We start from the raw sequence: 23,760 nt of genomic DNA on the forward strand, positions 1-23,760 counted from the left end.
AAATTTAAAAAAAAACAACGTCCTAAGGCCTTTAGGGTACCTCTAAAAATTCTTTAAAAAATCCACGTCTAGAGGCCTTTAGGTTACCTCAAAAAATTCTTTAAAAAATCCACGTTTTGAGGCCTTTAGGTTACCTCAAAAAATTCTTTAAAAAATCCACGTTTTGAGGCCTTTAGGTTACCTCAAAAAAATCTTTAAAAAATCCACGTCTTGAGGCCTTTAGGTTACCTCAAAAAATTCTTTAAAAAATCCATGTCTTGAGGCCTCTAGGTTGCCTCCAAAAATTCTTTAAAAAATCCACGTCTTAAGGCCTTTAGGTTACCTCAAAAAATTCTTTAAAAAATCCACGTCTTGGGGCATTTAGGTTACCACCAAAAATTCTTTTAAAAATCCACGTCTTAAAGCCTTAAGGTTACGTTTAAAAAAATCCCTAAAAATCCAAGTCTTCATGCCCTTAGGTTACCTCCAAAAATCTTTAAAAAATCCACGCCTTGAGGTCTTTAAGTTACGTTAAAAAAAAAAAAAAACTAAAAAATCCAAGTCTTGAGGATTTAAAGTTACCTCCAAAAATTCTTTAAAAAATCCACGTCTTGAAGACGTTAGGTTACCTCCATTTTTTTTTTTTTAAATCGACGTCTTGAGGCCTTTAGGTTACCTTAAAAAATTCTTTGAAAAATCCCCGTCTTGAGCCTTTAGGCTACCTCCAAAAATTCTTTAAAAATCCACGTCTTTAGGTTACCTCCAAAAATTCTTTAAAAAATCGCCGTCTTGAGCCTTTAGGCTACCTCCAAAAATTCTTTAAAAATCCACGTCTTTAGGTTATCTCCAAAAATTCTTTAAAAAATCCCCGTCTTGAGCATTTAGGCTACCTCAAAAAATTCTTCAAAAAAAATCCACGTCTTGAGGCCTTTAGTTTGCCTCCAAAAATTCTTTAAAAAATCCACGTCTTTATGTTACCTCCAAAAATTCTTTAAAAAATCCACGTCTTCAGGCCTTTAGGTTACCTCAAAAATTCTTTAAAAAATCCATGTCTTGAGGCCTTTACGTTACCTCCAGAAATTCTTTAAAAATCCACGTCTTAAGGCCTTTAGGTTACCTCCAAAAATTCTTTAAAAATCCGCGTCTTAAGGCCTTTAGGTTACCTCCAAAAATTCTTTAAAAAAATCCACGTCTTAACGCCTCTAGGTTACCTCCAAAAATTCTTTAAAAAATCCACGTTTTGAGGCCTTTGGGTTACCTCCAATTCTTTAAAAAATCCACGTTTTGAGGTCTTTAGGTTACCTCCAAAAATTCTTTAAAAAATCGACGTTTTGAATCCTTTAGGTTACCTCCAAAAATTCTTTAAAAATCCACGTCTTGAGCCCTTTGGTTACCTTCAAAATTTCTTTAAAAAATCCACGTCTTGAGCCCTTTGGTTACCTCCAAAAAATCTTTAAAAAATCCACGTCTTAAGGCCTTTAGGTTACCTTCAAAATTCTTTAAAAAATCCACGTCTTAAGGCCTTTAGGTTACCTCAAATTAAAATCTTTAAAAAACCCACGTCTTGAGGCCTTTAGGTTACCTCAAAAAATTCTTTAAAAAATCCACGTCTTGGGGCCTTTAGGTTACCTCAAAAAATTCTTTAAAAAATCCACGTCTTGAGACCTTTAGGTTAACTCAAAAAAAAAATCCAAGTCTTGGGGCCTTTAGGTTACCTCAAAAAATTCTTTAAAAAAATCCACGTCTTGAAGCCTTTAGGTTACCTCCAAAAAATTCTTAAAAAATCCATTTTGTAAGGGCCCGAACCCCCTGTTCCCCTCTGTGCACCCATTGTGTGTTTCATCATGCCTTGGCATCCATGACTGGGTTAGTAGTCTATTTACAATTGTTTGTGTGCTTTGATGCCACTACATAAGGACCTTCCTAGAATGCGTACCACTCTCCCCATCCCTTCCCCTGTCTCACTCGCCCCTCTCTCTCTCTCTCTCTCTCTCTCTCTGCGTTTATATTTGTCTAGTGTTTCTTTTGTTCAGCGGAGAAAAGAATGTTAAGCTTATCTTTAAGTATTTTTATTTTCCATTTAAGTAGGCCCTGTTTTTGTCAGAACCAAAATGGTTATTGTTGTAGTTGTTTTCTTCTCCTCTTTTTCTCCAAGTCAAAAAGATCAGCCATCTATGATGTGGAAATCTCTAAATAAGACGCTTTAAAGACCTAACAACAGCATAAAAATATATATTTAAATATTAAGGGGGCGGGGGTGGAGGTGAAATGAAAGCAGGTTTATCTCTTTTACATTGTAGCCGGATTAGGTTTATGAACGCAAGTGTGTGACAGGATATGTGTGTCTACGTGAGCATGTGTGTGAGTGTGCTTAGAGATGAACTAACACACATGCTATTAAATATTTAATACTATTGAGTGTTGTTGTTTTTTTCATAAGAAGTGGATAATGAATGTTGAGTGCAGGTTTTATAGGCGGATTTGCAAAAGGGCTTCCCCGACCCCCTTCCTATACTCTTTTACCCTCGAGAGGCATTTATTGTTTCTAGCAATTTATTTATGAATTTAAACGAATGAGAAACTAGATAAAAACCATCCTCAGGGACCTTAAAAAATTCTTTAAGGAACCCCCCTTGTGGCACCTTAAAGGTTGATAGAAAAAATCTTAAAAATATTCAAATTTTAGATCCTTGAAGGTGGCCAGATAGACGGGACAGGTTTCCATATGAGGCCAATTTTTGTGGGACCCTGAGAATAAATTTTGTAATAATTTTTTCAAGGATGTCTTAAGGCCCTACTAGGGCCCTAATTCTTATTCTATGAAAATGTGCAATGAAAATGTTATAAAAAAATATTTTTCATTTCATACAACAAAAATTCCAGCCCCTGGTCCCTTTGTAGGACCTTAAGGCTGCCTTGAAACATTTCATACAAAATTAATTCTCAGAGCCCCACAAAAATCTCCTTTACATGTAACGCTGTTCCCCCTTAAATACACCCATCTGGCCTCCTTGGCCTTTAATCGCCTTTGACATGTCCTCTCATCCTCCTCCTTTACAAAAATTATCCTTCATACGTGTTGCAAGGTGTTAAGTTCCTTTTAGGAAGTTATTCAAATCGTTCAAAACACAAAAACAACAACAACAGCACGTGCACCAACATTTCCGCCGGAAAATATCACTTCTCTCTGCTTTATTCCTTTGAAACGCCTGAAAGGGACGTTAGGCGTTTTGTTTTTTCCTCTATTCCTCATACTCATGCAAAGGAAGTTAAAGTTTAAGTTGAAGGTGAAAACAGTGCTGCTGCCGGTCAGGAAATATTTATAGAATGTTCAAAGGAAGCGTGTGTTTGTATATTTCAATGAATGTTAAAAAACAAAGCAGTGTGTATTAGGGTGGGTCACACAAAAAATTTCATACTGAAAATTAACTGCCTAATATTTTCCAAAAAAAAGGCATTTTAAACATTTTTGGAGAGTTTTAAAAAGTATCTAAGTGTGGATTTTTTTTAAATAATTTGGTGTGGCCTGGAGCCAAATTCATTCATTGCATACAAATGCCTTCAAAGTGGATTCTTTAGAAAATTTTTAGAATCCACTTAGAGACCTCAAAACGTGGATTTGGTAATGAATTTTGGAGACATTTCTATAGCCTAAAGAAGTTGATGTGGCCTTATTCTGGAGCCAAATTCAGCCATTGCATTTAAATACCTTTAAAAGTGGATTCTTTAGAAAATTTAGTAAATCCATTTAGAAGCCTCAGGATGTCGATTTTTATAGCCTCATAAGGAGGATTTTTAAAATAATGATAAAAGAAATATTTTAGAGCCTCAAAAACTTGGATTTTTTTTTAAAGAATTTTTGGAGACCTCCCAATGGTTCTCAAAACGTGGATTGTTGGCCCAATTTTCAGGTATATCCATGTGGATTTTAAAGGAAATTTTGGAGACCTCTCAAAGCCCTCACAACTATGATTTTCAAACAGTATTTGAAAATCAGGCGTGGATTTTTAAAATCATTTTGTAGACCTTTCAAAAGCTTCAAAACGTGTATGTTTTGGCTAGCTCCCAAAGGCCTTAGATTCTAAAGAATTTTGCGAGACCTCTGGAAGCCGTCAAACTGGAATATTTTAACAGTTTTTGGAGACCTCTGAAATGCGTCAAGCTTGGATTTTTTACACAATTTTTGGACATGGATTTTTCTTTCGAAGACCTCAAAACGGGAATATTTTAAAGAATATTTGAAGACCTCTCAAAAAAATCAAGACGGGGATTTTTTAAAGAACTTTTGGAGACCTCCCAAAGCCATCAAAAAGTGGATGTAGGGGTCAATTCAAATGCCTTCCAATGTCATTTTTTACAGATTTTTTCAAGACCTCTCAAGGGCCGAAAACGTAAATTGTCTCGAAAAAAAACTTTGGGCCAATATTTGGGAGAACTTTCAAAAGCCTCAAAACTTAAATTTATAAAAAATGCTGGAGACTTCTGAAAATTCTCTAAACATAAATTCTTAAAACAAAAATTTGGGGCTTTTGATTTTTTAAAGAATTTTTGGAGATTTCTGAAAGGCGCTGTGATGTGGAACAATTTTTGGAGAATAGTCAAAGGTTATACAACGTGGACTTTTAAATAATTGTCGAAGACTACTCAAAATCATCCTAACGTTAGCTCTTAGAGAGTTTTTTGGGGAGACTTTTAAGGCTTTCAAACGTGGATTTTTTAACGAAATTTTGGAGAACCCTCATAGGCTTGTAATGAGATTTTTTTAATATTTATAATTACCCTTCAAAGGTCTCCATTTAAAAAGTCTTCTATAAGATTTACAACATGGTTTGCTTAAAGAATTTAATAGATTCCTAATGGTCTTATAACGTGAATGTGGAAATAATTTTTTGGAGACTCCTAATGGGAATTGTGTAGACATTCCGTAGACTCCTAAAATGACTTTAAACGAGGATTTCCTAAAGAATTATTGGAAAGGCTTTCAAACGTGAATTTCCCACAGAATTTTTGGAAACTATTCAAAGGTCTTAAAAATTAAATTTTTATCTACTCCCTAAGTATCTTTAAAAGTGGATTTTCTACAGAATTTTTGGAGACATTTCAAAGACTTTAAAAATAGAGTTTCTGCAAAAATTTTGATGTCCACTCAAGGACCTTTAATAGTGGGTTTTCTATAGAAATTTTGGAGACTGGTAACCTTTCTTTAAAAAAGCTACTTAATATTCCTTTAAGTATCCTCTAAAAATTATCTGCAAAATTTACGTTTAAACAACTGGTAATAGTCCAAAAAAATCCTTTACATTAATATTTGGAGGCCATTTAGCGGACCCGCAAAGACTCGTTAAACTTTGAAAGAACTTTCAGGAGCCTCTAAAAATTATTTTAAAAATCCACTAATATTTTATTTAAAAATCCAACATTTTTATTAAAAACTTGCCTTCAGGGCGTCTTTTAGGAGTCAATGTTAAGGCATATTCACGAGCCCTATAAAATCCTTTTAAAAGCCCACTGTAGTAGGTAGTTTAGGGGACCCCATAATATTCACTAAAAAAGTCACGTGAGGGCCTCTATGACTACCAGAACTATTTTGAAAGCCCTGGAGAAGCCACAAAACATTGTTCAAATAATCATAAAACTCTTTAAAACAAACCACACTATAGGGCCTTCAGGGTGTCTTCCAGGAGTCCCAAATTAAGGTCTTTCAAAAGCTTCTAAAAATTCTTAAAAAAAAAAACGGTAGTACCTTTTAGGAATTGTTAAAATTTATTTTAAACAAGTAAGCAAAGGCTACAGTCGAGCGGGGCCGACCGTTGAATACCCTACAACACTATAATAAACCATACAGTTTATATAGGCGAGATACTCGAAGGAATTCCACAAGATATTGTGACAAATAATAAAAGAAAACCATCAGGTTCCGTTCTCTAATTTTCGAATAATAGCAACTTAAACTAATTTACCCATTTCCAATTTATTGGTAGAAGTTGCACGGAAATGGTCTTCCTAGATCTGGAACCAATATTTCCCAAAGACCTATAATCTCTCAGATGTGGCAAAAGATTAACATTTATTATTGGTTTTTGACTGAAACGCATCTATATGAGATACAGACATTTGACTATATTCTTCAACGAAGTCAGCGTTAACGATAGTCAGAAGTGCGTCTTTCCTTTATTTGTGAATTCTCCAAAAAGTCACTGTATTTTGTATACAAAAGTTGGCAAACTATTTCACACATTGAATATTTTTGGATGGCCATCCAAAACTGCTTGGCTTTTGTAATGTCCGGTAGCCCCTATTCAAATATGCGTGAGAATCGGGCGATAATTACGACCTGCAGACAATTTTGCAGTTTTTTGGTCCATTTTAACCCCTAAATATATGGCGATCATCTCCAAAAAGAGTAAGCTTCTATTCTGACCCTCATCTTATCTCCATGCAAAATTTCGTAAGGATCGGGCCATAAATGCGATCTGTATATGATATCCTGATATCCTAACTACTTAGTTTTGTTAGCTGTAAAAATATTACCAAATGTTTAATTCAAAATGAAAATATGCCAAAAATATGACAAAATTGAAAAATTATGAGAAAATTTTACAAAATCCATATTTTCATCTTTAGAGAGATATTTTTATGCGATTTTTTTGGACGTTTTTTCTTTCCTGTCAAGAGGCCATTTTGAATTAATGAGAACTGTGGAAATCAGTTCAGCCGTTCTCGACATATAAGAGATTTTTCAAGCATATCTTCTTTGATAAACGTATATATCGCACATATTTTGCTATATATCCGTTTTATTGGATGTTTACATCAATGTAAAGATCAGAAGTAACCTTGTCATGGCTTTGTGATTTCGCCGGGATTTAAAATATTCGCGGTTTAATGAAAAATTTTGAATTTTTTCAACACAAAAGATATGGTATATTTTACCCGCTAAATATTATCCGATGACCACCCAAATTGGTAGGCCTCTTCCCCGCCCTAAACTCTAGCTACATGCGAAATTCCGCGTCGATTGGTCTATAATTGCGACCTGTATAGCTACTGCAAAATCCGAAATTTTTTCAGTATTTGGTCCATTTCAACCCCTAAACATTTGGCGATCATCTCCAAAAGAAATAGGGTTCTATTCTGACCCCAGACCCACCTCCATTCTAAATTTCGTGAAGATCGGGCCATAATTGCGACCTGTAGAGTGATTACAAATTAACATGGACAGACGGACAGACGGACGGACGGACATACATAGCTAGATCGACTCAGCTCGACGAGCTAGGAAGATCCATATATACTTTCCTATGTGGGAAACCAATATTTCGAGGTGTTACATAATTTTTGGGCCAATCAAACTTATAATACCCCCAACACATAGTGTTGTAGGGTATAATTACCATGTTTGAAAGATTACTTCAGGATCCATAATATCCCCATTTTTAAGTCCATGAATAATCATTAAAATATTGTCAAAATAAACAACGTGAAGAGCCTCTAAAAACTCTTAAAAAATCTACATTGAAGGAACTTTCAGGTTTCCAGGACTTAATGAGTATTAGGATGACTGTTCCAAATGTCCCGATTTTAGGCCCTTCACGAGTCGCTGATAATTCTTTAAATAAATCCCTGTAACAAATCTGTTACGAGAGGCCCCAAAATTCTCGAGAAATCCACGTGAGAACCTTCCAGAACTACCTAACATTCTAGAAAAAAAGTTATTCAAAAAATATCTAAAATTTATTTAAAACACCCACATTTGAAGGGCTCGAAAGCCCACAAGTTTTTTAGGTTATCTTCCAAAAAATAATTTAAAAATCGACTTTTAATAATCCTAAAATAGCCTAAAAATGCAAGTATTAGGTTGCCCCAAAGGTCCTTAAAAAAGCCAATAAATTCTTTCGAAGAAACCACTTTTGCAAGTGGGGGCCCTCCAGAAGTATCTAAAAATTCTTTAAAGAAGACGTTCAAGGAATTTGTAAAGTTCACTGTTACAATCCACCTTTGAAGGCCAAACTATAGACCCAAGTCATTGGGCCATTGGCTTTCCTTTAAAATTTCTTTAAAAACATCAAATTATTGGGTCCTTGAATAAGTTCTTAATTTTTTTTTAATCACCTCTCGGGGCCTATGATTGGCAAAAATTCTCTACAAATAAAAGGTCTTTCCGGGTGCCTTAAAAAATCAGTCTGAAGATTGGCATTTAAGGTCCATAAATAGTTTCGAAAAATCCTTTTGGAAATCCCCACTTGGGAAGCCATAGAATTGTTTTTAAAGTCTCCAATGGAGGGCCTTTGGGACAGTTTTTAATCTTCATTAGAAAACCTAAGAATAGACTCCCAAAATCTTTTTTAAAATTCTGGTTAAAATTCCTACGAGAAGCTTCAAAAAAATTCTGAAAAAAATCCATCTTGCAAACTTATTAGGGGGCATCCAAAAAATCTTTAAATAATAAACACGCTAGAGCCTCAAGAAAAACTCTTAAAAAAATCTTACCTCAGCCAATTTGACTTGTTAATTTAATTTCTTTGTGAAAACTTTCGCCCCCCACAAAGTCTCTAAATTATGTACATTAATTTGATAGCACTTCAAACTTTTTGTTCAAATGTGTTTCTCGTGTAATTCGATTTGTATTTTGACAACAATATAGTTGAAATACAAAAAAAAACGAAGCGCCTCTTTATTAAGAACACATAAACCAGACAGCGGAATTATGCGTACAGCTTGCCAGCCTGCCTGCCTGCCATTGTTCTCTGCCAGGGAAGCCTCCAAGTGACAGTGCCCAACAAAAGACCAACAAAAACTTTGATTTATTTCATCAACAAACATTTGTCTAACGCAACGCAAGGCAAGGCAAAAAGAAAAAAAATTGGCAAAACTTTTGTCCTCCTCCAAAGCGGCGGGCGACAACAAAAACTTTGTCATTTAGCCAGATATCTACAGGCCTCTGAGACTGTCTGCCATCCTGCCTGCCTGCCTTCCTTCCATGTTATCCGTCCGTTCATTCATTCATGCCTTCATTTTTGTTCACACAGATGTCCCATATATCACTCATTGCAAAATCTTTCAAAACTAGGGAGAGAGAAAGATAAGAACAAATCAGTTTGATGTATGGCAGGGGGTGGAGAGAGTGAGAGAGTGGGAGGTTATAAGTGTGACTACTCAAGTGTGTAAAGATAACATCTGCCGAATTGTCAAAAGAAGACAATCAAGTTAAGACAGAGTGTAAACTTTATTTACACCCAGTTGTGTTGCTCTCTCTCTCTCTTTCTGCCCAAACTCACCCCCTTCTCCATTTTTCTTCTTCTTCTTCTTGTGCTGGTGTCTCAGAACGAGAGAAAATTATAATGAAATTATGCATACGACACCATGGCCGACACAAACACCGCCAACACCTACACGACCACAACACTTAAAGTAGTTGTTGTTGTGGTTTGGCTGTTTTTGTTGTCTGTGCTTTCACCCTCCCCCTCCTCCTTCTTGTACTCCTATAAAGCTGTGCTCTCAAGTGTTTGATGAGATATCTACTGCTACAACACCTACCAAAGACATAATCTAATGGTTATTCCCTTGCATGCAACGAAACACTAATACCTTTAAGCACACACACACACACTCATACACATACACACGTGGATAATCACAATGAAAATGAGGTGTTGCTGCTGCTGTTGCTATTTTTTATTGTTGTTTTTATTTTGACACTTTTAGTAGTTTTGATACTCTATTCATAATGAGACTTCTTGTGCCTCCACTCCCTGAAAACCATATCCCCCATCTTTCCCCTCCTTTTCATCTTCCTGGGAATTTTTTATTGTTTCAACAGAAGTTTTCACATTTCTTAAGGGATGTTGCATGAGAGATTAGGGGAGGGGGATGGAAGGGAGATACATCTGAAACTTAAGCTATTAATAAAAATTAAATTGCTTCCAAGGAAGACAAGGCGGATGTTGATGATGAGGATGACGATGCCGATGATATCTTCAATAGTAACTACAACAACAACAAAAAAGAAAGTTATTAATGACAAATGAAATGAGGTGACATAAATAACAAATCGTGAGAAGAAAATTGTCTGTTCATCCAACAACAAAAAAAACCGGGAGACATAATTCACTTTTATCATCATCATCATTATTTGAAATAGATTTGAGTTTAAGGCAAAAATTTAAAAAAATTAATTTGAAAATTAAATTCCTAAAATTTTTCTTTTCTTTGCAGAAAAAACAAAAATGTTGGACATTACGCGAGATCGGCCGGTAAAGGTGGCGGTTAAGGTGGCAGTGCCCGTCAGGGACCATCCAAAGGTGAGTGAAAATTTTGTAAAAAAAAAAAATAATTTCCAAGGGTTTAAGGCCCTGCAAGAAGGTCCACCCATCAAGGGGATATATTAAAGGATTTTAAGAGGATAACTCAAGGTCAATTTTAGAAGATTTTTTTGAGAATTTCAAGGGTTTCCTTGCAGGTGTTTCATTTGACATTTATTTAGAGGATTTTTAAAGAATTTATAGGACCTCCTTTTAAACGTTCCAAGGCCATTTTTGTAAAATCTTCAGTTTCGGTATTGACTTTTAATATAAATGTTCGAACCTCCTTTAAAGGTCGTATTTCGATATTCGCCATTAGAGGATTTTTAGAGGATTTTTAAAGAATTTGCAGCACCTTCTTTAAAACGTTCCAAGGTAATTTTTTGTAGATTCTTAAGCTCTCTATCAGATTGCTCCGGTACTGACTTACAATATAAATGTTTGAACCTCCTTTAAGGTCATACAAAAGGGATTTCTGAAATAATATTTAAAGGATTACCCAAGGTCTTTTTCGAGAATTTTCAAGGCTTTTTTCTGGAATTCTAACAAAGTGTATGTTTAAAAAGAGTGGCACTCTCAAGGTCCCCTTTGTAGAAATTTTGTAGCATATCAGATTGTTCCGATACTGTCTGTTAATATAGAGGCTCAAACCTCGTATTTATACCCTACAACACTATGTGTTGGGGGTATTATAAGTTTGATTGGGCCAAAAATTATGTAACACCACGAAATATTGGTTTCCCATATAGGAAAGTATATATGGATCTTCCTAGCTCGCCGAGCTGAGTCGATCTAGCTATGTATGTCCGTCCGTCCGTCTGTCCGTCTGTCCGTCTGTCCATGTTAATTTGTAATCACTCTACAGGTCGCAATTATGGCCCGATCTTCACGAAATTTAGAATGTAGGTGGGGCTTGGACCAGAATAGAACCCTATTGCTTTTGGAGATGATCGCCAAATGTTTAGGGGTTGAAATGGACCAAATACTGAAAAAATGTCGGATTTTGCAGTAGCTATACAGGTCGCAATTATAGACCAATCGACGCGAAATTTCACATGTAGCTAGAGTTTAGGGCGGGGAAGAAGCCTACCAATTTGGGTGGCCATCGGATAATATTTAGCGGGTAAAATATACCATATCTTTTGTGTTGAAACAAATCAAAATTTTTCATTAAACCGCGAATATTTTAAATCCCGGCGAAATCACAAAGCCATGACAAGGTTACTTCTGATCTTTACATTGATGTTAACATCCAACAAAACGGATATATAGCAAAATATGTGCGATATATACGTTTATCAAAGAAGATATGCTTGAAAATCTCTTATATGTCGAGAACGGCTGAACTGATTTCCACAGTTCTCATTAATTAAGAATGGCCTCTTGGCAGGAAAGAAAAAACGTCTAAAAAATCGCATAAAAATATCTCTCTAAAGATGAAAATATTGATTTTGTAAAATTTTCTCATATTTTTTTCAATTTTGTCATATTTTTGGCATATTTTCATTTTGAATTAAACATTTGGTAATATTTCTACAGCTAACAAAACTAAGTAGTTAGGATATCAGGATATCATATACAGATCTCATTTGCATGGGGATAAGATGAGGGTCAGAATAGAAGTCTACTCTTTTTGGAGATGATCGCCATATATTTATGAATGGGGGTTACCGCACATTGCAAAAGCCAAGCAGTTTTGGATGGCCATCCAAAAATATTCAATGTCCGAAGGAGTTTGCCTACTTTTGTAGACAAAATATGAAAATGTCCATTCCAGTGACTTTTTGGAGAATTCACAAATACAGGAAAGACGCACTTCCGACTATTTCGTTAACGCTAATTTCGTTGAAGAATATAGTCAAATGTTTGTATCTCATATAGCGTTTCAGTCAAGAACCAATAATAAATGTTAATCTTTTGCCACTTCTGAGAGATTATAGGTCTTTGGGAAATATTGGTTCCAGATCTAGGAAGATCATTTACGTGCAACATCTACCAATAAATTGGAAATCAGCAAATTAGTTTAAGTTGCTATTATTCGAAAATTAGAGAACGAAACCTGATGGTTTTCTTTTATTATTTGTCACAATATCTTGTGGAATTCTTTCGAGTATCTCGCCTATATAAACTGTATCGTTTATTGTAGTGTTGTAGGGTATTCAACGGTCGGCCCCGCTCGACTGTAGCCTTTGCTTACTTGTTTTAAAATATTTTTTAGAGGATTATTCAAGACCTCTTTTAGGAATTTTTAAGGCCTTTTATGAAGATCTAACAAAGTGGTCATTTACAAAAAATTGAAAATGCTCCCTCAACGCCACTCTTTGGAGAAATTTTGGAGCATATTTAAAGTCTCTAAAATGTGGATTTTTTACAGAACATTTTACACATTTTAAAGAATTTTTTTTTCCCCTCAAGGCCTCCATTGGAGAAATTACGAAACCTCTTTAGAGGCTCTTAAACGTGGATTTTGTAAAGAATTTTGGAGCCTTTTTACAGGCTAGGGCAATGTGGATCTTTTAATTTTTTTTTTTTTTTTTTTTTTTTGAAGAAACTCTAAAGACATACCAAAGAGAATGCTTTAAAAGAACTCGGAGAGACTCTCTCAAGGCACATTTCAGAGCTTCCTTAATACCTTGTAACTGGAATTTTTTTAATGTATTCTTGGACCTACTAGAAGGCGTTTCGTATGGCATTTTTTTAACGATTTTTGAGGATGCTTCAGGCTTTAACTATGATGGCTTTTTTTACGGCATTTAATGGGTCTCTAGGATTTATGACCAATAAAATGTCGCATAATAGGGGCTTTTGAATTTTTTTTTTTAAACTTAGAGTCTTCTCTAGGTTCGTTTAATAATGATTTTTTGAACATTTTTCGGGGCTCCTTTAAGGTCTGCTAACATCGATTTCCTAAATAATTTTTAGAACCTTCCTAATGACATTTCAATGAAGGCTTTTTATATTTTCTTTAGAGCCTTTCCAACCTCGATAATTAAGAAAGTTCTTCAACTTGTATTAAAGTCTAGAAATAACCTTTGGACACCCCCTAAAAGTCCACGAACGAGGATTTCCTAAAGAATTTGTAGAGACAACATTAACGTGGATACTTTTAAGAATTCTGGATACCCTTGAAGGGTCTAAAAAGTGTTTTTAAAGAATTTTTGGAGCCTTCCTGAAAGTCTACAAACGTGGATATTTTTAAAGAATTTGTAAAGGCACCCTTGAAGCTACAAACCTGGATTTTTTGGATACTCATCAAAGCTTTTCATGCGTGGATTTTTAAAAAAATTTCGGAGGCTTCTCAAAGTTCTTGAACAGATTTTTTATTTATTTATTTTTATTATTATTATTTTTTTTTTTTTTTGAGAATTCCAGAATCTTGAAGTGTGATTGAGAAAAAAATTTGATTTCTCAAAGGTTTTGAAACCAGAATTTTTTACGAGGCTCCTCAAAGGCCTTCAAACCACGAGTTTTTAAAGGATTTTAAGATTTTTTAAAAACGTAAAGAATCCTCCATTCCTTTTAGAGACTCCCCAAAGGCATTAAAACGTGGATTTTTTAAAGAATTTGCGGAGGCGTCTCTCAGGTCTCCAAAAGAAATTTTTATTTCTTTTGTTTTTAGAATTCCAAAACCTTTGAGACGTGTATTTAAAAAAATTCGAAATTACTCAAAAGCTTTCAAACCTGGATTTTTGGAAACTCCTCAAAAGCCTTCAAGCCTCGTGTTTCAAAAAAATTTTAATTTTTTTTAAATATTTTAGAGACTGCCTTCAAACGTCGATTTTGGTAAAGAATTTTGGGTCTTCAAAATTTTTTTTTCAAACTTGGATTTTTTTTCAAAGACCTCTGGATTCTGGATTTTTTTCGAAGAACTCCCAAATACCTTCAAACGTGGATTTTGTGAAAGATGGATTTTTTAAGAGTTTAAAGAGACTTTTTTAGAGACTAGTAGTAGTTTCTACTTTTATTCATTTTTGTGGAGATCTCTAAAGTCTATAATCTTTTTAAAAAGTTTAGTAGATCATAGTCAAAATTCCCAAATGGGTCCCGATTTTCATACAATCTCAGAACCGGCCAAAATTTCAAAAAAAAAAAAATGTCCCCTGATCCGACCAACCTCGTTACATCTGGAAAATTTGATCAATTCTGAGGAAGATATAAAAACCTCGACCCATAAGGGACCATCTGTGCAGATTTGTCAAAATTTCCAAAAGTTTCCCCCTATGGATCCCAAACCCGATCGGAATTTGTAAATGAGAGTTCCTTAGAAAAATATCCCCAAGATCCGACCAACCTCGTTACATCTGGAAATTTTGATCAATTCTGTGGGAGATACCCAAAACCTCGACCCACAAGGGACTATCTGTGCAGACTTGTCAAATTTTCCAAAAAGTTCTCCTATGGAACCAAGGACCGATCGAAATTTCTAAATTAGAGTCCCCAAGGCCTCCCCTCGGTACACCCAAATGGACCATCTTTGGGAATGTTAAACAGTTCTGGGGAAGATAAAAAAGCGTGAACCCATAAGAGACCGTATTTGCAAATTGTTGCAGGTTCCTGGGAAGTTACGTAAAAGTGAACCCATAGTGGGACCCTTTTTGAAAATGAAAATGTGGATCCATAGAGTCCCTTTTGAATATTTTGACCATTTCCGGAGGCGGTACGAAAACATTGACCCATATGGGAACCTTTTCGGAAATTTTGGACAGTCCTGAGGAAACGTGAAACTAGGTGACCTATGTAACAAAAGAACGCTTTAACTACTACTAAGACTTACCAGATACCCTCATTACAAACGTAGATTTTTTTCCTCTTTTCGTTGAATTTGTTAAAGGATTTAGGATATTTCTAAAGGGGTTTTATGTGTTTTTTTTTTTGCAATTTGGGTCCTCTCTAGGGGTTTTAAACGTATTTTTTAAGAATTTTTAGGTCGTCCGTTTGGCATTCAGACGAGATTTTTTAAAGAATTGTTGGCCCTTTTTCAAGGTCTTAAAGCGTGGACTTTTTAAATAATATCAAAGTAATCTTCATGTACTTCAAACGTTACTTTAAAAACTAGGTTCGTTTTAGGGTCTTCACACATGTTCATTTGGAAGATTTTTAGAGCCTGCTTTTAGGTCCACCAAGGGGATCTTTCTCAGCATTTTAAGACCTTTGATGCTTTTAAACGGAAAATTTGATTTGTTTGATTTGAATGTCCTAAAGTCTACAAAAGAAGTTTTTATAACAAATTTAAAGGTCCTTTTCAAAGTTCTTCGAACGCGGATTTTTTTGTACGATTTTTAGAGCCTCCTTTAATGCCAACCAAGAGGATCTTTTTCACAATTTTTAATACCTTCCTTTATTCCTTCGAATTAAAGAAGTCCACATTTAGACGCTACCGTAAGGTTTCTTAAATAGTTATTTTTATATACCGTTCCGAGTGATTTATATGATGAAATATTTTTCTAGGCTTCCTTAAGGTCCTACACCTTGATTATTTATTAAGATACTTTTAGAACCTTCAACTAAATATATTTTTCCATTCCCCTTATCTATTACATTTTATTTCAACATTAACAACTTCTTCTTCTTCTTCTTGTCGTTCGTCCTCCATCAATTTCTCGTTGACAGTTCAATTTCGTTGGCAAATTGCTGGGACCCAAAGGAAACTCCATGAAACGTTTACAGGAAGAGACCATGTGTAAAATGGCTGTACTCGGTCGTGGTTCGATGCGAGACCGTAAAAAAGAGGAAGAGTTGCGCGGCAGCGGTGACAGTCGTTATGCCCATCTCTTCGAAGATCTGCATGTGGAAATTTCAACATTTGCTGCACCGGCGGAAGCCCATGCTCGCATCGCATATGCTTTGGCGGAAGTACGAAGATTTCTGGTGCCGGTAAGTTCAAAAAATGAAAAAACAGAAACAAAAACAAAAAAAACTTATTTATGTTGTGATAAAAAGTTTTGCGGTTGGTGGTATATGTATTACATGGAACCACCTTTCCGGGAGGTGCATCACTTAAAAACACTGTGAAAACAAATAATTTGCGTAATTACTTTGCTGTTGTCGTTGTTGCTGTTGTTGTTTGCCAGGAAAAACATTAGAGGAGGTTATTAATGCAACCACACACGCACGCACACACACACTCAGTTGGAGGGCGTGAGTGTGTGCCTGTAGGGCGTGAGTGTGTTGGTTGGTGGGTGGGTGTGGATGTTTGTCTGTAGTTTATTCGAAAGTTTTGCGACATCTGTGGTCGCATCCAACAACAGCCAATGCAACTAATTGCAGTTGTCTACATTTTTTTTTGATCTCACACACGAGTGCCTGGCTAAGCAGAGCCATTGAAATCTTAATAGGCTCTGGTTTTTAGGCCCCATAACGTAAAATTTTAAAATAATTTTTGGAGACTATGTAGGGCATTTACAATGTGCCTTTTTTGGAATTTTTGGAGACTATTTTAAAGGCCTTCAATGTGGATTTTTTAAAGAATTATTGGAGACTATTTAGAGACCTTGCAACGTGAATTTTTTAAAAAAATTTGGAGACTATTTGAATAACTTGCAACGTGGATTTTTTAAAGATCTTTTGGACACTATTTGGATACCTTGCAACTTGAATTTTTTAAAGAATTTTTGGAGACTATTTTAAAGGCCTTCAACGTGGATTTTTTAAAGAATTTTTGGAGGTTGTTTTTAAAGGTTTTCCAACGTAGATTTTCAAAGTATTTTTGGAGGTTGTTTAAAGGTTTTCCAACGTAGATTTTCAAAGTATTTTCGGAGCCAATTTAGAGGCCTTGTACCGTGACTTTTTTGAAAGAATTTTTGGAGCCTTTTTGAAAGCCTTAAAAAGTGGCCTTCAACATGGATTTTTTTAGAGACCTTTTAACCCTAAAGGCCTCGAGGCGTTGATTTTTTAATACATTTTTGGAGGTAACCTAAAGACCTCAAAACGTGGATTTTTTAAAGAACTTTTGGAGGTAACCTAAAGGCCTCAAGACATGTATTTATTAAAGAAATTTTGAAGGTAACTTAAAGGCCTCAAGACGTGGATTTTTAAAAGAATTTTTTAGGGGAAACTGAAGGCCTAAAGACATGGATTTTTTAAATAATTTTTTAGGGGAACCTAAAGGCCTCAAGACGTGGATTTTTAAAAGATTTTTTTAGGGGAAACTGAAGGCCTAAAGACATGGATTTTTTAAATAATTTTTTAGGGGAACCTAAAGGCCTCAAGACGTGGATTTTTAAAAGAATTTTTTAGGGGAACCTCAAGGTTTTTTTAAGAATTTGTGAAGGTAACCCAAAGGCTTGAAGACGTGGATTTTTAATAGAATTTTTTAGGGGAACCTGAAGGTTTTTTTAAGAATATGTGAAAGTAACCCAAAGGCTTGAAAACGTGGATTTTTAAAAGAATTTTTTAGGGGAACCTGAAGGTTTTTTTAAGAATATGTGAAAGTAACCCAAAGGCTTGAAGACGTGGATTTTTTAAAGAATTTTTGGAGGTAACCTAAAGGCCTCAAGACATGTATTTTTTTAAGAATTGTTGGAGACTATTCGGAAACCTTGCAACGTGGATTTTTAAAAGATTTTTTGGAGTCTATTTGAATACCATGCAACGTGGACTTTTTAAAGATTTTTTGGAGTCTATTTGAATACCATGCAACGTGGACTTTTCAAAGATTTTTTGGAGTCTATTTGAATACCATGCAACGTGGACTTTTCAAAGAATTTTTGGATCCAATTTATAAATTTTGCCTCGCGGATTTTTGAAAAAAATTTAGGAGTCTATTTGAATACCTTGCAACGTCTATTTTTTAAAGAATTTTTGGAGACTATTTAAAAGCTTTTCAATAAGAATTTCCAGGAGACCATTTGTATATTTTTTAAAGAGTTTTTGGAGGTTATTTAAAGGCCTTACAACGTGGATTTTTTTTTTAAATTATGGAGGAATCCCAAGCGGCTTGCAGTGTGGATTTATAAAGTATTTTTGGAGACAACTTAAAGGCCCTACAACGTGGATTTTTTACAGAATTTTTGGAGGCTATTTGCAGACTTTACAACGAGTATTTTCTATAGAATTTTCTGGCGATTGTTTTGAGAAATTACCGCGTCCTTTAAAGTCCTATACCGTGGTATGTAAAACAATTTTTGGAGAATATTCGGAGACCTTACCAAGTCCACTAAAGGTCTTATAACGTGAATTTTTAAAAGAAATTTTGAAAGTCCCCTGAAGGTCCAAAGAGGATTTTTGAAAGATTTTTGGAGAATATTTGGAAACATTGCCAAGTCCCCTAAAGTTTCTATAACGCGGATTTTTAAAAGTTTTGAAGGTCCTACCACATGGATTTTTAGAAGAAATTTTGAAAGTCCCCTGAAGGTCCTACAAAGAGGATTTTTGAAAAAAATTTTGGAGAATATTTGGAAACATTGCCAAGTCCCCTAAAGTTGCTATAACGCGTATTTTTAGAGAAGTTTTTAAGGTCCTACATCGTGGAATTTTTATAAGAATTTTTAAAGGTCTCCAAAGATCCTACAACGTGGGTTTTTAAAGAATTGTTGAAGGTCTCCTAAATTCCTAAAGCTTGCATTTGTAAAGGATTTTTTAAACGTCCCCTATGGTCCTACAATGTGGTTTTTTAAAATAATTTTTGAAGCTCCTTTAAAGGTCTTACAACATCAAGTTTTTAGATAATCTTCAGAGAGTAGGCCCTTTCTTATGGCCCACAAACTCTCTCAATTCCCCCCCTCAATCTACCACATCACCAGCTTACCTTGCCTGTTGCCTGTGGAAAAGTTGAACTCGCCACTAGCCACTGATTATGGAGGTCTAAACATGGCATCATCCACACAACCAACAAAATAAATGTACATGTTCAAGTGTCCATTTGATAAAGTAGACAAATACACACCCAGTTTTCACAAAAACACATATTTATTTATTTGTTGGTTCATGTGTGTGTGTGTGTGCTTCTCCGAATGGTTTATGTGAAGTATTGCAACTTTGGCCATTAAATATGGTTATACACAACACTTGTGACAGTTGGCAATGGCTTGCATGTTGTCGTTGTCGTCGTCATCATCATGGCCACACTGTTGCTGTTAAAGAGGTGGAATGTGTGGGAACATTAGGAGGAGGGGGACTTTCATTTGAAATACTATTTTCATATTGTTTTTCTAAACCAGAAATCGGCAAAAGGACATTGGGAAATTGTTGTTTTCTATTTTCTCTCTTAGTAGTTGGAATATGGTTTGGGGCCACCCTAATATCCATCCATAATGACATTGTTTGCATGTGGTTATTTTGCAGTTTGTTCAATTTGTCAAGCAATGAAATTTTAATAATGTTGAACAATAACAACAGCACATATCAACCTGTTAATTGTTAAACCCTGACAATAACAAGTGTAGTTGCAAACAAGGGGCAATAAATTGCCACTCATATGTCAAAACAATAACAAAGTTATAAACACAAAGAGAGGGAGAGAGATAGAGTATGCAGGAGATTATATAAAGTTAGGAGGGAGAAAGCAAAGAATATTGATATATACAATTTAAAAAAGGAAAGGCCTTTAAAAAGTCTCCAAAAACTCTTCAAAAAATCATTGCCATTGTTAATTTAAAAAAACTCCACAAATTTTTAAAAAATGCATGTTATAAGGTTTTTAAGTAGTCCCTAAAATTTCTTCGAAAATTCCTCGTTTTAAGGTCTTTAAATAGTCTCCAAAAAATCTTCAAATATTCCATGTTGTGTAATCTCTAAACGATCTCCATTAATTTCCTAAAAAGACTGCTTTGTAGGCCTTTAATTAGTCTTCAAAAATCCTATAAAAAATCCAAGTTGAAATACCTTTAATTACTCTCCAAAAATTCCTTAAAAAATCCACGTTGTAATGCCTTTACATAGTCTCCAAAAATTCATCAAAAAATTCATTAAAAAATCACCATTGTGAGGTCTTTAAATAGTCTCCAACAATTTATTAAAAACCCCACCTTGTAAAGTCTTAAAATAGTCTCCAACAATTCTATAAAAAATCCACGTTTAAATATTCTCCAAAAATTCTTTAAAAACTCCAAGTTGTAAGGTCTTTAAATAGTCTCCGAAATTCTTTAAAAAATCCACGTTGTAAGTTCTTTAAATAGTCTCCAAAAATTCTTTAAAAAATCCACGTTGTAAGGTCTTTAAATAGTCTCCAAAAATTCTTTAAAAAATCCACGCTGTAAGGTCTTTAAATAGTCTCCAAAAAATCATTAAAAAAGTTTTTTTAAATAATCTCCAAAAATTCTTTAAAAAAAATTATTTAAATAATCTCCAAAAATTCTTTAAAAAATCCACGTTGTAAGGTCTTTAGGTAGTCTCCAAAAAATCATTAAAAAAGTTTTTTAAATAATCTCCAAAAATTCTTTAAAAAAAGTTATTTAAATAATCTCCAAGAATTCTTTACAAAATCCACGCTGTAAAGTCTTTAAATAGTCTCCAAAAAATCATTAAAAAAAGTTTTTTAAATAATCTCCAAAAATTCTTTAAAAAAAGTTATTTAAATAATCTCCAAAAATTCTTTAAAAAATTCACGTTGTAAGGTCTTTAAATAGTCTCCAAAAAATCATTAAAAAAGTTTTTTAAATAATCTCCAAAAATTCTTTAAAAAAAGTTATTTAAATAGTCTCCAAAAATTCTTTAAATTTTTTTTAAATAATCTCCAAAAATTCTTTAAAAAATCCACGTTGTAAGGTCTTTAAATAGTCTCCAAAAATTCTTTAAAAAATCCACGTTGTAAGGTCTTTAAATAGTCTCCAAAAATTCTTTAAAAAATCCAAGTTGTAAGGTCTTTAAATAGTCTCCGAAATTCTTTAAAAAATCCATGTTGTAAGGTCTTTAAATAGTCTCCAAAAATTCTTAAAAAATCCACGCTGGAAAGTCCTTAAATAGTCTCCAAAAATTCTTTAAAAAATCCACGTTGTAAGGTCTTTAAATAGTCTCCAAAGAATCGTTAAAAAAAGTTTTTTAAATAATCTCCAAAAATTCTTTAAAAAATCTACTTTGTAAGGTCTTTAAATAGTCTCCAAAAATTCTTTAAAAAATCCACGCTGTAAGGTCTTTAAATAGTCTCCAAAGAATCGTTAAAAAAAGTTTTTTAAATAATCTCCAAAAATTCTTTAAAAAAGTTATTTAAATAATCTCCAAAAATTCTTTAAAAAATCCACGTTGTAAGGTCTTTAGACAGTCTCCAAAAATTCTTTAAAAATCCACGCTGTAAGGTCTTTAAATAATCTCCAAAAATTCGTTAAAAAAGTTTTTTAAATAATCTCCAAAAATTCTTTAAAAAAGTTTTTTAAATAATCTCAAAAAATTCTTTAAAAAATCCACGCTGTAAGGTCTTTAAATAGTCTCAAAAATTCTTTAAAAAGGGTTCTAAATAATCTCCAAAAATTCTTTAAAAAATCCACGTTATAAGGTCTTTAAATATTCTCCAAAGATTCTTCAAAAAATCCAAGTTGTAAGGTCTTTAAATAGTCTCCACAAATTCTTTAAAAAATCCACGTTGTAAGTTCTTTAAATAGTCTCCAAAACTTCTTTAAAAAATCCACGTTGTAAGGACTTTTAATAGTCTCCAAAAAATTTTTTTTTTAAAATCCAAGTCGTATAACCTTAAAATTTTCTCAAAAAAATCTTAAAAAAATCCACGTCCTATGACCTTTAAATTTTGTCGAAAAACTCTTTAAAAAAATCCACATTGCAAAGCTTTATGTGGCCTTGAAGATTTCTTCGAAAATTCCTAAAAAGTCTCACCTTGAAAGTCCTTTAAAATTGTCAATCCTCCCTCATATATTTTTGAGTAATTTCCACATTTACATTATTTTTCAGCAGTCCTAAGGCTTAAGGTGTCCGTTTGCTCGGCTTTTCTTGTTGACTTTGTTGAGTGTCGACTGAAGTGGCATTTTGAGGAAAATATTATAATTTCATATTTTCTGACCTAGTATCTCGGCAGGTGCTTTGAGTTAACTACAAAGTGAGCACTTGACAAGTTGCTTGCTTGGCTGCAAAGAAGTAGCAGAAGAAGAACTGCAACAGCAACCACCTCCTACTTTCAACCTTCTGTTGCAACATTGTTGGGGCCAAGCCAAAACTCTGATTTGTCTGACCCCATGAACTTTACCTCTTGGTTTGCATTAACAAATTTTCTTGTTTCAATTTTCGTGCAGGATTATCACGATGACATACGACAAGAGCAAATGTGGGAAATGCAGGCACTGACCACATCCACCAATCCCAATGGCAATGGCAGCATTAATAACATCAACAGCGGCAATTCTAGTGACCAGGAGCTGGCATCGAGTCCAAATCACTTGATCGAGGGCGGCATCACAGATATGGACACATCGAATGATGAAAAATCCGAAGAATCGACGGGCATGGATTGTTTGGCCAATGAAAAGTTGGATAGATTGAGGGGACCCACCAGCAATGGCATGACGGCGGCCACGAATATGGTGGCAGCAAATTTGGCGGCGGATCCCTTGAAGTTGGGGGCGAATGCGGCACCAAGTAAGTGGGGACAATTTTGGAATTTCGTTTTATTTATTTTCATGTTAATGTCATTTTATTCTCCTCCATACAGTCCATCATCCCTGTGCCATGACCGTAACACTGCAGCAACAATTGTCGGCCGTGGCTGCTGCTGCAGCAGGCATGGGTGGCATTTTGAAGCCCTCGCCGGCTGCCATCAGCGGCCTGGCTCCCACCCAACCCACAACTGGTTTGACATTACCTCCCACAGAGACAGATCCTACGGCCGCCTCGGCCTTGACTTTTTTAGAAACTTCGGGAACACTGCTTCATCCTGCCCTGAGAAATGTCAAAGCGATTAATATTGGTAAGTTAAGAGAATTCATAAAGTTAAGAGAGTAAGTTAAGAGAATTCAATTCATAAAAATGTAAACAAATGACTGTACGATCTTAACGTATGTTTACACTGACTAAATCGAATGAATTTCAATTCCATTGCATATAAATCATGATAAAATGATACAGGTAGGCGCATCACCACAGCTGATGTCAAAACAATTTTGAAAATTAAAATTTCGATTAAAAAATTATTCAAATTGGTGGATTTATTTGAAAAAAAAAAAAAAAAAGAAAAAAAAACGCATATCATACAAGCCTCTGAAAGGCATCGTATAAGAAAATATTTATATTTTTGAAGATATTTTTTATATTTTATTGACATATCAATGTTAGTGATACTCAATGGAATTGACAGTTGAAATCCACTGGATACCTTAAATTTATCTTTTTTATTCGAATTTTATTCCAATACTTCTTTTTTATTCCCTCCTCCTCTAGCTGGTAATCTAACACGCAAACGCCCCCTGCTGGGCGTGCCACGCTCCAGTATGAATCCGACCAAACGCACGGTTATGACACTATTAGCTAGAACCAAAAATGCCCAGGCCCTGCATGCGGTACGTAATCCGGTCACAACACCCACACCTACACATTTTCCGGA

The 23,760-nt window shown here is 34.6% G+C and overlaps 1 protein-coding gene across 3 annotated transcripts in view; it reads left to right on the forward strand.

Moving 5' to 3' along the window:
• The window catches only part of LOC101888571 (uncharacterized), a 54,133-nt gene that overhangs the window by 25,106 nt on the left and 5,267 nt on the right, over positions 1-23,760 (forward strand). For all 3 annotated transcript variants that reach the window (XM_059126166.1, XM_059126164.1, XM_059126165.1), the window contains exons 3-7: positions 10,195-10,280; positions 15,891-16,154; positions 22,457-22,799; positions 22,873-23,127; positions 23,598-23,760. In XM_059126166.1, the coding sequence (XP_058982149.1) occupies positions 10,195-10,280; positions 15,891-16,154; positions 22,457-22,799; positions 22,873-23,127; positions 23,598-23,760 (1,111 nt within the window). The remainder of the gene's footprint in view (positions 1-10,194; positions 10,281-15,890; positions 16,155-22,456; positions 22,800-22,872; positions 23,128-23,597) is intronic.

The sequence above is a fragment of the Musca domestica genome, unplaced genomic scaffold (assembly GCF_030504385.1).
Source record: "Musca domestica strain aabys unplaced genomic scaffold, Musca_domestica.polishedcontigs.V.1.1 37, whole genome shotgun sequence".
In the NCBI taxonomy this organism is placed as follows: domain Eukaryota; kingdom Metazoa; phylum Arthropoda; class Insecta; order Diptera; family Muscidae; genus Musca; species Musca domestica.